The following is a 14,087-nucleotide window of genomic DNA, read 5'->3' as shown; positions in this document are numbered from 1 at the left end:
AACTTTCCTGTGTATTATAATTTGTATTGTCATCAATAATAACAACTAATCTCCTGAACTATGATCTGAAACACCTGGAATGAAATGTGTTGATACAGCAACAACAACACACTGAAAAATGAGGAAGCTTAACGTCGAATCTTGAGAACGATGCTTGAGAACGGGAGTTGCCAGCGGCTGTAATTGTTTGCTTTGTAATAATGCTGAGCTTAAGATATTATGTCGGGTTTAAGAGGGCTAAATGAGGACAGGAGAGTAAATATTTGTGGTGGAGACAAACATGCTGTTTGTTGTGTTGAAAGCAGAAACACATTCAAGGGTGAAACAACACAAAAGGGAGGGATTACAACAGAGACGCCCAGGACACAGACAGCAGGGGGTTAATCTGATGCTGTCACACACACACACAGAGGTTAACAGGTGTGTGTGTGTGTGTGTGTGTGTGTGTGTGTGTGTGTGTGTGTGTACTTACTGCCTCTCTTCTCAGCTGGATGAAGAATTGTTTGCACTTGAAGGAGATTTTCACTATTTTCAACCTGGAAGCAGAAAAGCGGAGTTAAATCTTCAGTCCTGAGACGCTGACGTTCCACTTTCAAACAACGCGACACACTCTCCTCTTTTCCACTCGTCACACATCTTCACGCTGCACAACATTTAGCCTCCTCTCTGCTGTCACGTCTGCCTCGTCATCTCTTCTCATTTCCACCCATCCAGCCAAATCTCTGACTTAATTAGTCTGGTGTTGTATGACTGGCCATGAGGGAGGTCTTTATCTTTATCAGCAGGAAAAGCTGGAAAACTTCCTAATGCAGTTAAAAGTCCAAAATTTATCCCCTCATCCACATTTCCAGATTCAAGTCTTTGCCGGGCTAATTCTGGGCCCCCAGCCTTATGTTTGACACCCCTGTCTTAGAGGATACCATTAAGGCTTAAAATTAAGAGCACTGCAGGAAAAAGTACCACAAAACCTACTTTTACTGATGTATGCAGACACTGAAATTATGACCGAGTCCAGAAACCAATACGTGACCACACGGCAGCTACAAGCGCTCAATGAAAGCAAAGCAGGTGAGCCGCGAAAGCTTATTTACAATCAGTGCATCTTTAAACAGACAGCAGTCACAGCTCGTAGACTTGCGTGATGAGATCTGAGTGTACAGATAAAATCCTTTGGGATTGGTCCCACAGTCAGGTGATTTTTAGGGTTTAGTCAAGTTTAGTTTTAAACTGTTGTGGAATATTTACATTTTAAGAAGAAACTGAATTAATTAAATTAATTTGGAGCTGATTCTGGTTCTCATACAGTGCTTTTGTACTCCTGCTTCCTTCTCCACCACAATCTTCTGTAAGTCTGACCCGAGCTCTGAAAAGCAAATCTCTCAGTCTGCTGATGAGCGGCAGGAGCAGAGTAACCTAATCCCTTCCTCTAGTTTTGTTGCTGCTGTGACTCATCGCTGCTTGCTAAATATATTTTACATACTTGCTCGCACACACACGTGCATGAACACACACACACACCCAGAGCGTGAGTCATGCCCCATCTAAGTGTGGCTCATTTGTCAGGCTGCTGTGAACAGAAATAAGAAAGAGGCAGAAATCTAAATGTCTCTCTTGACCCCTCCTCATCTGACAGATCGATCTGCGATAAGGCAAAAGGGGAGGCGGCGTGAGGTGTGACGGGAGGGAACCGGACGCAGAAACGGCGAGCTTCTGTTAAAGGAGGGCAGAAAGAAGAGGAACGGGAAGAAAAATTGGCGAGCGTAGGCCGAGAGATGCTGTTGACTATAATGTTTCTGCTCCGCTCCCTCCCTCTCTCACACATGGTAGTCAGCAGCTGTTGGGGACACCGCTGTTGGGCTCTAAATTTAGCTCAACAGACTGGATGCACACGCACACTTCCTTTAGCCTATTTTTCCTCCACTCAGGACGACTTTGCATCAGCTTCTCTCGCTTAAGCGCTCATTCCACGGAGACTTATCCGTAGTCGCTCAAACCGGAAACAGAGTCTTAACCCTACGATTTCATGGTTTGGCTTTCCTGTGGCCCAAATGGAAAGACCTCAGATTTATGAATATAGGCCTCGCAATGTCTGTAATACAAAATCCTTCCATCGAATCAAACTCATCTTAGAAAACCCCCCAAAGATGCACCTACACACACACCAGCCGCTGTGTGAGTGTGTTCAGGATGTATTAAGCCTACACATCTTCCAGCGTTACAGAGGTTTGAGTAGTTCATCTCCCACCCTCAGCACCCATTAACATTTAACCACCCACAATGCTACGGCAGAGAATGGGAGATTTCCAAGAACTGATGCTTCACAGAGAGACCGAGAGCAAAAGGCGATGAGATTAAGTGACTTGGACACAGAAAGAGAGAGAGAAGCAAAAGCAGGACAAAGAGAGAACGACAGAGAGCAGATTTGACGCCTGTAATATTTTCAGGAAACCTAGTTTCACACAAACCCCCTCCCCCCACTTCCCAGAAAAATCTGGTGAAATCATCTGTATAATTCTAGAAAAGCTCAACAGGGGCTTAAACATTAATATGCCATGTCAATAATCACCATGTGAGGGGTTTCCAAAATATTATGCAGCTCGTTTCTCAGCAAAAAGGGTTCCTGGAAGCAGTACAAGAGGAACTGCAGACCGACAGGCGCAGAGGTGGATTTGTGACAAGAACATCCACCGTTTGATTTCCCAGTTCGGGGCAAATTTGGCAGGAGGAAATGACAGAGTATGAAAATATCAGTGAAGTACGCTTTCTTTCTTTCCCCCAGCAGTGCACCGTTTTTCATCCACATCGGATACGTGCCAGGTTCTCCGCTGGCTGCAGAGCTGCTTTCAAACAACCTTGATCTTTGGCTCCGAGCAGGTGAAACTGCAGCCTCAGATCATAAGCGTCTTTTGGGTTTTTTGATACTCCGAAAATAATAAGTGGAATACACGATGTTTACAGGAATACATACATGTTTCGAAAAGCATATGTAGTTTCTACGTTTTTTAATCTATCCGATTTCCTGGGTGTGCCGAGGCAAAGATTCTCCCCCCTGTGGTGTCCCTCGGGGTTTAGTACCCTTTAGTCCTCTCCTGTTCATCTTGTATATTCTCATTCATCATCAAATTCACTGATAATGCAAGTCATTCCACCCTGACCAACCACTTTACTGAAAGTACACGATGGAGAGGAGTCACCTGTGAATCCCATATGCCACAGGTCCACACAGCCTCAGATTCAGAGTCGTATTTGGACACGTTCTGACCAGAGGAACCTCGTCACATTTTTAAACATATCATGGAGGAAGTCCTCCTTTTATGTAAGTCTACACATGAATTATTAAAGAACTGGAAACTAAAAGTTCTTATTTCCCTGTTGTGTGGGGGGTGATATTAAGCAATACTACCGGGTAAACAGGTACTAAAGAGGCATCTTTGAGTGACGCCAATCCACGAGGAACAGTCTAGACCAGTGGCGTCAAAAGGCTGGCCCCAAAGGATCTGATCTGCCTGCGCAGAGGAACCTCCCCGGCACTTTCTCTCAATTTGTAAAGCTATCGAGACCGAAAATCACACTGAAACTCGATTTCAACCACAACGGCTCAGAGGTGTCAGATGCTGTCCTTTGCCACAGACTGGCATAGTCTGGTAAGGAGAGCACAGAGGGTTCATCGGCTGGGTATTTGCTGGTGCCCACTCTAAAACCAGTTGGATCCAGTAACATTAAAGGCTTTGTGAAGGGTAAGAAATAAACCAGTCAAGTTCAGAAATCACACCAACATCTGCTAGCAATGGGAAAAGCTCCGTCCAAGCTCAGTGCTCCTTGTATTCTTACTACTTACAAGTCACTTGTAATGTTATGCTATACGACTTAAAACAGGATAAAACAGGTTCTTCCAACCACACAACTCACATTTCAAGTGTTATCACAAAACCCATGACACACAACCACCACTCAACTCTGAACTCTGTTTCCTCCAACTTGTTGTGGTTGTAGTCTGGCTGCCAGCTGGAAGCTATGCTCACAGAGCATCATACTGGCATTCCTGTTACCACCGGAAAGGCAAACACCCTGGAAGTCACGCAGAACTCAGGGGAGCATCCCAGTCATCCTCAGGGATTCCCCAGAGCTCCCTTTGAAACCTCGCTTTAAAAAAAACCATGTAAATCCAGTCATAGCACTACCTCTGTCACTTCTGCTTTTCACGTGTTTCTTACTTTGTGTTGTTGTATTTTAAAGGACACAGGAAAGTACAGAAACTGAGCCCACATACACAGTGATGTCTGTGATCCTCTCTTCTTGACGTGTGGGTCACTCACCATGGGAAATAGTTGATCCGTACCCTGTTCTTGTAAATCACAATTCCAGCAGACATCACCCCGAGGAGAATCTCTGTGTTACTCTGGTCCTGAGGAGAGGAGAGTGGGACAGGTGAAGGAGGGCGTGGTAAAGGTGGAGGCAGGTGGGAGGGAGGAGAGTAAAACTGGCTTCCTCACTGATGTAAACCAAGTATGTGTTCCTAAATCTGACACAGAGTCACAGTTTTAAACTGAGCTTCATGATTATAGCTCTCATACGCATTTCATACTTTGCCCGTCACATTTAATCCACGCTCGAGTCCCGTTTGTACATCCCATAATAACACACCTGAAAAATCACTGCTCTCATTTCCTTCAGCAGCTGGAGCGCCACTCTCTACTGCCTCAGCTAGAAATTACAACAGGCTAGAGCAGCTCTTAAGTTAGCATGGGAGTGTTTTAGCTCGCTGCTGTGAAGTGAAACTACATGAATCTAACAGAATGCAGATGAATTAGTCAGGAAGCTCGTGGATAAAAAGAACTGCATCGCAAATACGGATTAAATGCTGGTTTTCCTGCTCTGCTTCTATGTGTTGGTGTCATGATGAGAGCTGAATGCCAATGTGTGGCATTTCTGCAGGGTGTGGGCAACAACGTCAGCTGTACACGCTGCAGCTCCACAGACCTGATCTCAGTCCCAGCACAGACGTGATTGGCTCTGTGAAAACAGTGTACGAACCACGTTGTGACAGCGGGAAAGAGGGAAACCTTTTACAGATTAAAACGTTGTGATATCAGTTTTGAGCACAACGGCTGAGGGTGGGTCCGGACTCTGGATTATCACCTAACTGCTCGCGGTTGCTGTGGGGGGGAGGGGAAGGAAGCAAGACGGCTAGAGTGAGATCGCAGACGCTGGACATGTCTGACAGGCCTCCGAGCTTTGGTGGAATTAAAAAAGAAATAAAAATGTTGCAGGTGATGAACCGTAATGCTCCAGAAGCAAGGACAAACTCTTCGTAACACAGTCTTTAACACACAGGCGTTAACAGACTTACCCTTGCATAGTGCAGCTCTACCCCATAGAGCTCCAGCGTGCGTGCTGTGTTCAGATAATTAAACTCTGACTCGGCCGGAGATAGACCGCTGAGAGAGAGAGAGGGGAAAAAATAAACAGAGTGAGAGAGGGTGAAGCAGCCGTCGGGAGGCCGTGCGGAGCAGCGACGACGACGCGGTGTGTGTTAGACATATGGAGGCGGAAAATACACAAAGAAAAGCAGCAAACAAACGAGCCAGGCAGAAGGAAAGGGTCATTAAACCTGCAGCATGTGAGCCATATGTGTGCTTTTATACAGGGACAGTAATCAGTCTTTCATATTTCTACTGTATTTGGTAACACCTTATAATAAGGGTCCATAACTAACAATGTAACACCCCTGTAATCAAATTACAAGTAATTAAATTTACCTGCAAACGCTCAAAGGTTGTCGTAACCGGTCAGGGTTTGACAGGAAACAAAGAAATAATGATACTGCAAGTCTGCTGAGGGATGCATGAGTAATTTTAAACATTGCATAACTGCAGGTATTTTATAGAAACCAATTATGATGCAAGTGATTTTAAGTATTGCATCATTTCTTGATAATGTTGCAGAGGAACAAACAATATTTTCCCATCTTTCATCATGACTGAATTCTAAGGTTCAGTGTTATGGATTAACCTTTGCTTAACCTCGCCTAACTTCCAGGTACATTACAGGGAAGCAGAAACTCCTTTCTGTACACTCCTTTTGTCAGTTTAGTTTGAGCAGCGATCATGAAAGAAAAATAAATTAAGCTCCAAAGGTTGATTCTGTTCATCTGGACGAAGCGTTTACAGTGGGAGAAACGTTTCGTCACTCATCCAAGTGCCCAGCCCACTGAGGAAACAATGGGCTGGTTTCAGTCATTCGACTGTACCTACATTTAAGTGTTTGCAGGTAAATATAAATAACAATTAAATCTGATTTAATTACACGGGAACCACGCCCTTAGTCGTGGCCCGTAATATACAGTATGATGGTGTAGGTGCTGAAAATCAACATAAAGAACCAATTTTCGATTTTCCGCCTCCACATGCAGGAAACTGTACCAAATCACAGGTGTGTTGTAGCGTGTCTCAGCGTACCTGTGCTGCTGGTGATGTTTGGCGACCTCTTTGTGAAAGTCTTGAGGGGGGTTTGGGATAAAGGAGTATTCAGACAGATAGCCCGGACTATGCTCTGCTTCACTGTAGTCCCCCAACTCAGCTAGAAAGAGAAGAGAGACGCACGTTAGGCTTCAGGATGTTCAGTTTTTCCCCATTCTTGGCTCAGACATATCCATCTGTGGGAGTGGATATAACCGTCTATTGTCAACTAGCCCCACCCAACTGCTGTTCAAACCTTTTGATTGAGAGGGGCAGCCAATCAGGAACAAGTTGGCAAAAGAGTTTGTTTTAAGACGAATAAGGATTATTTTGAACACTTAATCATGCAAAGCTACTTTGGTGGAGTCACTAACTCTAAGTACTAACTGTGCACTTAGTTTTACAACACATCAGGAGGATGTTTGTTAATAACATCAAATGACCTCATCATTCGACACGTAAAATATCTTAAAGCGACCTTTTCTGTTATATACACTGTCACAATTGGGGTTTCACACTAAACACATTAAACTAAGTGTGTGAAGAACTTTTGCTCTGCCTCTGAGCCCAGAAACCCCGCCCACCAGATGTTTCAATATTCTGTCAGGAGGGGCAGCCAATCAGAAGAGCAGTGAGAGAGTCATTAAAGGGAGAGGAGCTAAATCTGCTAGTTTCAGACAGAGGCCGAACTAAAATACTGCAATAAGCCCCAGTAAAAAGCAAATGTGAAACATCACAGAGTTGGAAATGGGAATAGCTGGCATCCTTCAAAAACAAAACATTAGTAACAGATGAGTGCAATGATAACTGTCAGATCTCTGATAGCTTTCAAAGCGCTCTAAGATGAAGAGCTCAAAGTGAATCCAGCGAGCTCACTAGGCTAAAACCATCAATTCACTCAAGCAGTCTCTCGACTAACCTACAAACCTGGTGGCCAGAGCATATTGACCAACCAATCAATTCTAGCTCTCCCTTTTATTGATGTGTACACACCACCAGGGACGCGTGTGTGCGGTCAATAGCTCTTGTTTCATACAGTAGTTTAAGGTTAGTTTTATTTTAAGCTGCAGTTCTTTCTTTACCAAGGTTCAGCGCGAAGGTCAATGAACCTCAAAGACTCGTCAACCTGATCTTTCTTTGTGGATCCATCTCTTGATGTGAAATCCATACTCAGCTGCCGATTGGCTCAAAGTGGGAGATACTAGCTTGAGCTCAAGGGTCTTATAATGATGCTACTGATGATTTTACTCACGTTGCAGGTAATTTAATAGAAGTGTGTATATGTCAATGTGGATACTTGTGTTGGTACAAGTTGCGGTAAGATTAGGATGATATTCAAATTCTTTTGAACTTTTTGGTTTTCAGGCAGTCATTTTCTGCCTTTTTTTCTTTCAGAGCTTTGGAGTTGGATTTAGAGCTGTGAGTACAGCATTTGGGCTGAGCTAACTGAATTAGCAGCATAACAGCTGCTACGAACAGTTTTTCCCCAAAAGTGAACATGTATCTTCATAATCTATGCTGGCACTGAGCGACGTGACGACACGGACCTCGCTACACTCTGTATCTGTGTGTGCGCGCGTGTGTGTAAAAGCAGTAGCAGTGTGATTCAGCTAGACTAGGCCAAATCTGCTCTGTGACCTACATACTGAAGCTGAGGATATTCCCAGCAAAACATGTGATAGAGGAAGAGCGCTGAAAGGAAGAGGGAGGCAGAGTGGAACGAGGTAAGAGAGGGGGTTTATGAGCGCATAAATCGGTGGAGGAGGGGCTGAACATCGACTGCAATGGCCTAGTCTGCAGGTCTGCATAGTAATGAACAGGTTGCAGTCAGTGGGTTTTACAGTTATAGTGGTTAAATGAGGCTCCAGAACAGCTAAAGTAAGGCACAAGGTGATCACATCAAGCCAAGTGCAGAAGTGGATTTAACAGATCTGATTAGACAGAGAAACTTGATTATTATTTAATTTTTTATATCAAATTCCCTTGAGAACGGCTGGATTTGAAATGCTGTTAGTGACCGAGTCGTATGTGCTTTATTGCATAAAGCTTGATTTACACTTGTGTGCTGAACCTCTGCTTTGCTGTTGGCAGCAGAGCATCTGCACTGCTCTGCCATCACCAGTGAAACTGAGCTAACTGTGTTGAGCCTGAAGCTAATAAATATTGAACAACAGCTACTGAAATGCATGAAAGGGTGAAGCGACTGAGTCTATGCACGCATCACCAGAGCAATGAAAACCAGAAAATAGCCTGGTCCCACTGGCGTGTAGTGTACTGACTATTGCATCAGCATTCTAAGCTATACAGCTGCATGCTTCTATTTAATGGAGTGTGCTAATACGTGTTTGCTGTATATAATACCACCAAGCTGACCCGTTACAACTGCTGCAACATTACATTGGCACGTGACACTAGAGGTTTCCACGTAAGACATTCCTGAGTGACGGCCGAGCAGCTACAGGATCCACGCCAACGTTCTGTTGAATCCATCGGTTGCTTCCATCCAGCAGCACCTTGTAGGACGGTCGAGAGGTAGAAGATGTCCAAACCACAAAGCAGATATCAGACGTTCCTGTGTTCCCTGGTTGGCTTGCTGAACTGTTCTGGGTGCTCCAGAGTTAAATCCATCCAACCGGGCTCTGAGGCTCTTACTGAGTGGCCGTGTCTCTGAGCCATGCAGTGTTACAAACATGGACATCGGCTTCTCTGGTGACTGTTTCCATTGTGGTTTCCATATAACCTCCATGTCTCCAGCAGCTCGTCGACCATCAGCTTCTGGTTTAAGGTCATCAGTTTCTCAGATGAGGAAACTCGGGTATGAAATCGCCACAGTGTCCTGTCCAGTATCTGGTATTTGTCACAATTCAATTAATTTAAGGCCCTCTTTAAAATGGGGCCTCAACGGCGTCAAAAAACACGCTCAAAGAGCCTAAAATGCTCTCACACGGCAAAGTGAAAATCTCCTTAAAAGTAGTCTACGACACAGAACCGCAATAACAAAGAAAAACGCTTTAGAACTGTGGCAGCACATCATGGGAGAGGGTGAAGAAAGAAAAACCTTCAGGTAAAACATCTCATGTTGAGAGTCTAGTTTATATATTCTCCCCGTTTGATGCACCCACAGCGTCTCAGAGCGGACGGAGCTGGCGCCGTTGCAGAGGAGCGCCGTCGCAGCAGGCTTTCTCACCACTTTCACCTCTGCATGTTATTTATGAGCAGCCATTTTTGCAAAGAGAAGCCACAACCTCATCGAATATTTATACCACTGGTGTTAATATCAAATATCAGCACGTGGCTTAATTGAAATGTAATGGCTTCAGAGCAGCAGTTATAAATGCACTCAGGCAACCACAGTCATTACATTTAAGAGCGTGTGCAGCTAAAGACAGTCCTAATGAATTGCCTTTCCATTATTAAGTAGAACTGGAGCACCGAGGGAGCGCTACTTACATTGCACGGCGTAGGAAGCCAGCAGCGCGGCTGTGTTGTGAGGACAGGGCAATCTGGAAGTCGAAGGAAGACGCGCACACACACACACATTCACACAGATTAAACAGACGTTTCAGCCTTGGATCAATACAAAAGTTATTACAGTTCATTTCAAAGAGCAGAGATTAGCTATCATCAATAACAGCAACAGAAATGTGGAGGGGGAAAAAATCTATTCGAGTTTGTGTGAAGAACCAAGTAAGAGGAAGCAGCGAGCCTTATATTCACTGACAAAAAGGATAATGAGCGTGTCGTGAGTGCTTGTACGACTGCCCAATGAGCCTACGTGCGCTGCATTAACTCATATTTCCTCCAGTCACCCACATCTTGGCTTTAAAGCAGGACCCACTGTGCAACAATCAGAAGGCTGCTGAGGTGTCAACCTCGATTTCACTCACGCACAACGCCATCTGATCTATGGGGTCGAACAAATGCAACCATCGCATAATAATGCCCTCGTTTTCCCTCCACGAAGAAGAGGATGCTCACCTGTGCCGATTTCTCACGGTTAATGAGCGTTTAATGAGAAAACGCCCCGAAATGAACGCAAGGTGACTTTTATTTTTACCTCTGTGTGTTTTTGGAATTAAACTACAGCATGACTTTTACATCCTTCATGATTTAAAGAGCTTGTGTTGATCTACAAATATTTAATAATGAATTCACGACTTTCAGAGGGCCGAACTATTCTCTTTGGCAGGCCGTACCTGTTCCGCGACCCACATGTTTGACACCCCCGGCTTACAGGGGAGGGGAAAATTAAAGCGGCTTGTTTCAGATGACCTACGCTGCTGCACCAAGGCCCAGTAACATAAAAATACGGATTAACTGTAAGTCATGCAAAGTTACCCTGGTCAAAAATAAAACATGGGAAATGCCCTTTAAAGTGTAGGCTTGTTAAAAATATCTGCATAAATGGTTCTCATGCCGTAAACACACCTGTATGAGTGCATTTGGCCTGAGGCAGAATGCTCCACCTAGTTGAGTCAGCAACACTGTGTACACAAAGAACAACACACTCACCTTCCAGTTAATATATCCTGTTTGATCTGCAGAAAATACTGGTACCTGAGGGGGAGGAACAGAGCATCAGGACAAGTCATCAGTGAAACACCAGCACAGCTGCAGTGATACTGTCATGTAAGGATGAGCACACAGCACTGGCCTGGTGGGAACATTATCACAGTTACAACTTCTGCGGGATGGATGTGAAGTGTGTATATATATATATATATATATATATATATATATAGTTTAGGTTTCAAACCTGAGCGTGAACACTGTTAAGGTTTTTCTGTGTACTACACTGCTGTCAGGAGTGCTTGTTAAACGTGACTTGAATGTACAATGCATCAGACGGGCACGTCAGATCCAAGGCTCTCTATTCACTTTTACAAGCTCTGTGCAAAACCGAGATAAGGCTCAGAGAGGCTGAAACGATCTCTGCAGAGCTGCGATCGCTCCTCTGCACGTGCACAAAGCAGACAGTGGATTTGCAGAACATTTTCTCTTAGAAAAAGATGCTTTTTAAAAATATTTCTTGATCTGCATTAAGAGAGAAAATACAGCTCAGATCCAGAGAATCAATTTGCTGTTTTTGGGGTTAGGGTCACTGTTTTTAAATCTTTTTATTCTTCATGCCAGAATTTTTGAAGAATCAGAGAAAAACCGATGTGGGCGACCTTAAAAAACTTCAACTGTTTATTTCCTTCACTTAAGATTAAACGCATACGTCACATATTTTGTACAGATTCACTTAACAGAATGACATTTTTGGGGGGGAACTCCGGGACTGTACTGATGTTTCCTGCTGTGTGTGGCTCAAAAAAAGCATCTCAACCAGTACAGGTATCTTTCTCCTATTAAAAACTGCACACAGTGTTTCCCTTTAATGGTCTGCAGCCAGGTCAGATTTACTAAACGGGACAAAACAGCGCTCAAAGATCGCTTCATTTCAGCATCAAGCATCAAGAGTTCCCACCTTTTACACGCAATCAGACAGTACTCTGTTTTATTTGTTTTGTTTTTTTAAATGCCAAACCCCAGTTTGGGATGTCCCAACACGTAAACCTGTCCCTAAATCTTCTGGACCAAGAAAATCTCTTTCTTTGCTGCTCAGACTGAAACACTTCAGAGCATCAAAGTTGACTTTTTTTGCATTAGCGTGTTTAAACACCTGCTACTACAAGAGCTACTGATGGTGTGTGTTTTGTTGATGCTGATGCCATTACTGACGACTGACCCTGAACGCAGAACTAACAAATCTACAGAAACATCATTTCCATTGCAAAGCTCCTGCTCGCAGAGATCACTGCTCCGTTTCTGAATGAAACGACATCAATACAGCGAGTTCGAGTTGCTCTGCTTTGATTAGCACTTTCTGTGACGCTCAGTCAAATGACAAAAACACTTCATTCATTGTGAGGAGCGGATCTCGTTTACAACTGAGCCTTTATTCCTCTGTTAGTGAACTTTAATGTCAGCGTTTAACAAACCGAGTGGTTGCTGCTGTTCTTAGCCTGTCGTGTTGTTAGAAACTCTTACCGTGTGTATTCTTCCTGAAGTTTATTGGGGTCTGTGACAAAGAATTTGACTCTGAAGCTTAAGTTATGGGGAGACCCTCCTGCAGAAACAGAGACGAGCAGTTAGAGGGGAGAAATGTTCATCGGAGAGTGTCAGTCTGTGATATAAATGAACATGTGCTCTCTATTCAGGGGCTTCTTTAGGAAACATTATGCATGTGTATTTTTGTTTAGTGATGCAGATAATGGGATAATTAATAATAAGTGTAAAACACACACGTACGCTCATGCTGCTTAAGAAACAGAGCTGCAGTGTTTTTTGTCAATGAGCCAATCGACATGAAATAAAGTTGAAGCGCAGTTCAAACATCGCTGGAGGAGGACTGCAGATTCCACTCAAGCTTAATTGTTCCACACGTCACATATTATATTACTCGTTACTAAAAACAAGAGCGGAGTTGAAATTAAGTTTAATAACGGCTCAAAGCACAGGCAGAATTTTAAATGGCAGCGTGGACGAGAGACATCAGCCTCAGGTGGAGAGTGGATTTTTAACCATTGCTGGGACCACGCTGCACGCTGCAGCCTCAACCAGCTGGGAAGAAAATTAATAATAAAAATCGTGTAATGAAGTTTGACTTGAGTGAACGTGTTTGGCTGCAGGATGAAGTGAATTAGCTGAGCTGGTGTGTGCGGAGGATTTCACATACTTTTTAACTGTTTCCTGACGGGCTTATTGGGATCCAGCCAGCGCTGTAAAATATTGATAGAGAGACACTTAGAGACACCATGAAGTGTGAACACACAACTTCAATTATTTACCAGTGGCCACGCACATGCACGCACGCACGCACACACTGATCATTACTCGCAGGCAGACATGATTTAATTTCATCACACTGGCCCTTAAACAAGCTCTTATCAACTCCCAACTTTCCCAACAAAATACAGGATCAGCACAGTTTAAATTTGCTTTACATGAATCACTTCTTTAGTAAACACATGTGACCTAACTTACCAAAAAGTCAAACTATAATGAAACTAGCTAACCGAGTAAGGCGGCAGGAGGCGGGTCTGTCGTGTTTTAAAGATCAAATGTAATTCTATTAAATCCCCTAAAAACACAGCACCATTAAACTGATACTGGTTTCTCTCAGGCGTGCTTCACAGAGACCGGTCGGCAACCTCCTGGCAACGACTGGTTGCTAAGGTAAAGTGAGCATTCCGTCATTGGCTGCTAGCAGTCGCTAGGTGAAATTGGTTGCTAAGAGACATAAGATGCTGCACTAAAAACTCTTTTGTGATTTCTGTGGCTGTTATCAGGTCGTCATCGGGTTGTCATGGCAACTGTTACTGTACTTTGCATGACTATTTGAATGTTAAAGTGAAATTTGCACCTTTTTAAACGTGTTGGTTGCAGCAGTCAGGTGAACTTTTACTTTGAAGGCAAACCTTCTGTAGTGCTAGTCTTTAAAGACTAGTCAGCCACAGCAATCTGCAATCGATCAAAGCAATCGCGAGGAGGATTTTGGTGCAGCGCCCTCTTTGCAATCAATGTTACACAGTGACAGCTAGGAACCACTCACCACAGGTGTTCAGAGCGCACGGAGGATCACAG

At 43.9% G+C, this 14,087-nt stretch overlaps 1 protein-coding gene across 1 annotated transcript in view; it reads right to left on the bottom strand.

Moving 5' to 3' along the window:
• Positions 1–14,087, bottom strand: part of ptpn4a (protein tyrosine phosphatase non-receptor type 4a) — a 70,167-nt gene that overhangs the window by 20,471 nt on the left and 35,609 nt on the right. Inside the window, exons 4-11 of the mRNA XM_085434737.1 lie at positions 13,180–13,222; positions 12,492–12,570; positions 10,971–11,015; positions 9,909–9,961; positions 6,459–6,579; positions 5,351–5,438; positions 4,317–4,405; positions 473–536 (exon numbers count right to left, since the gene is read on the bottom strand). Coding sequence (XP_085290863.1) covers positions 473–536; positions 4,317–4,405; positions 5,351–5,438; positions 6,459–6,579; positions 9,909–9,961; positions 10,971–11,015; positions 12,492–12,570; positions 13,180–13,222 — 582 coding nt within the window. The remainder of the gene's footprint in view (positions 1–472; positions 537–4,316; positions 4,406–5,350; positions 5,439–6,458; positions 6,580–9,908; positions 9,962–10,970; positions 11,016–12,491; positions 12,571–13,179; positions 13,223–14,087) is intronic.

Source organism: Copadichromis virginalis, linkage group LG16 (assembly GCF_057382275.1).
Source record: "Copadichromis virginalis isolate Kocher_CV1m ecotype Utaka linkage group LG16, C_Virginalis_male_GT1.1, whole genome shotgun sequence".
Lineage (NCBI taxonomy): Eukaryota > Metazoa > Chordata > Actinopteri > Cichliformes > Cichlidae > Copadichromis > Copadichromis virginalis.
Note: the sequence above shows the minus strand (reverse complement) of the source record. Positions and strands in the feature narration are given on the sequence as shown.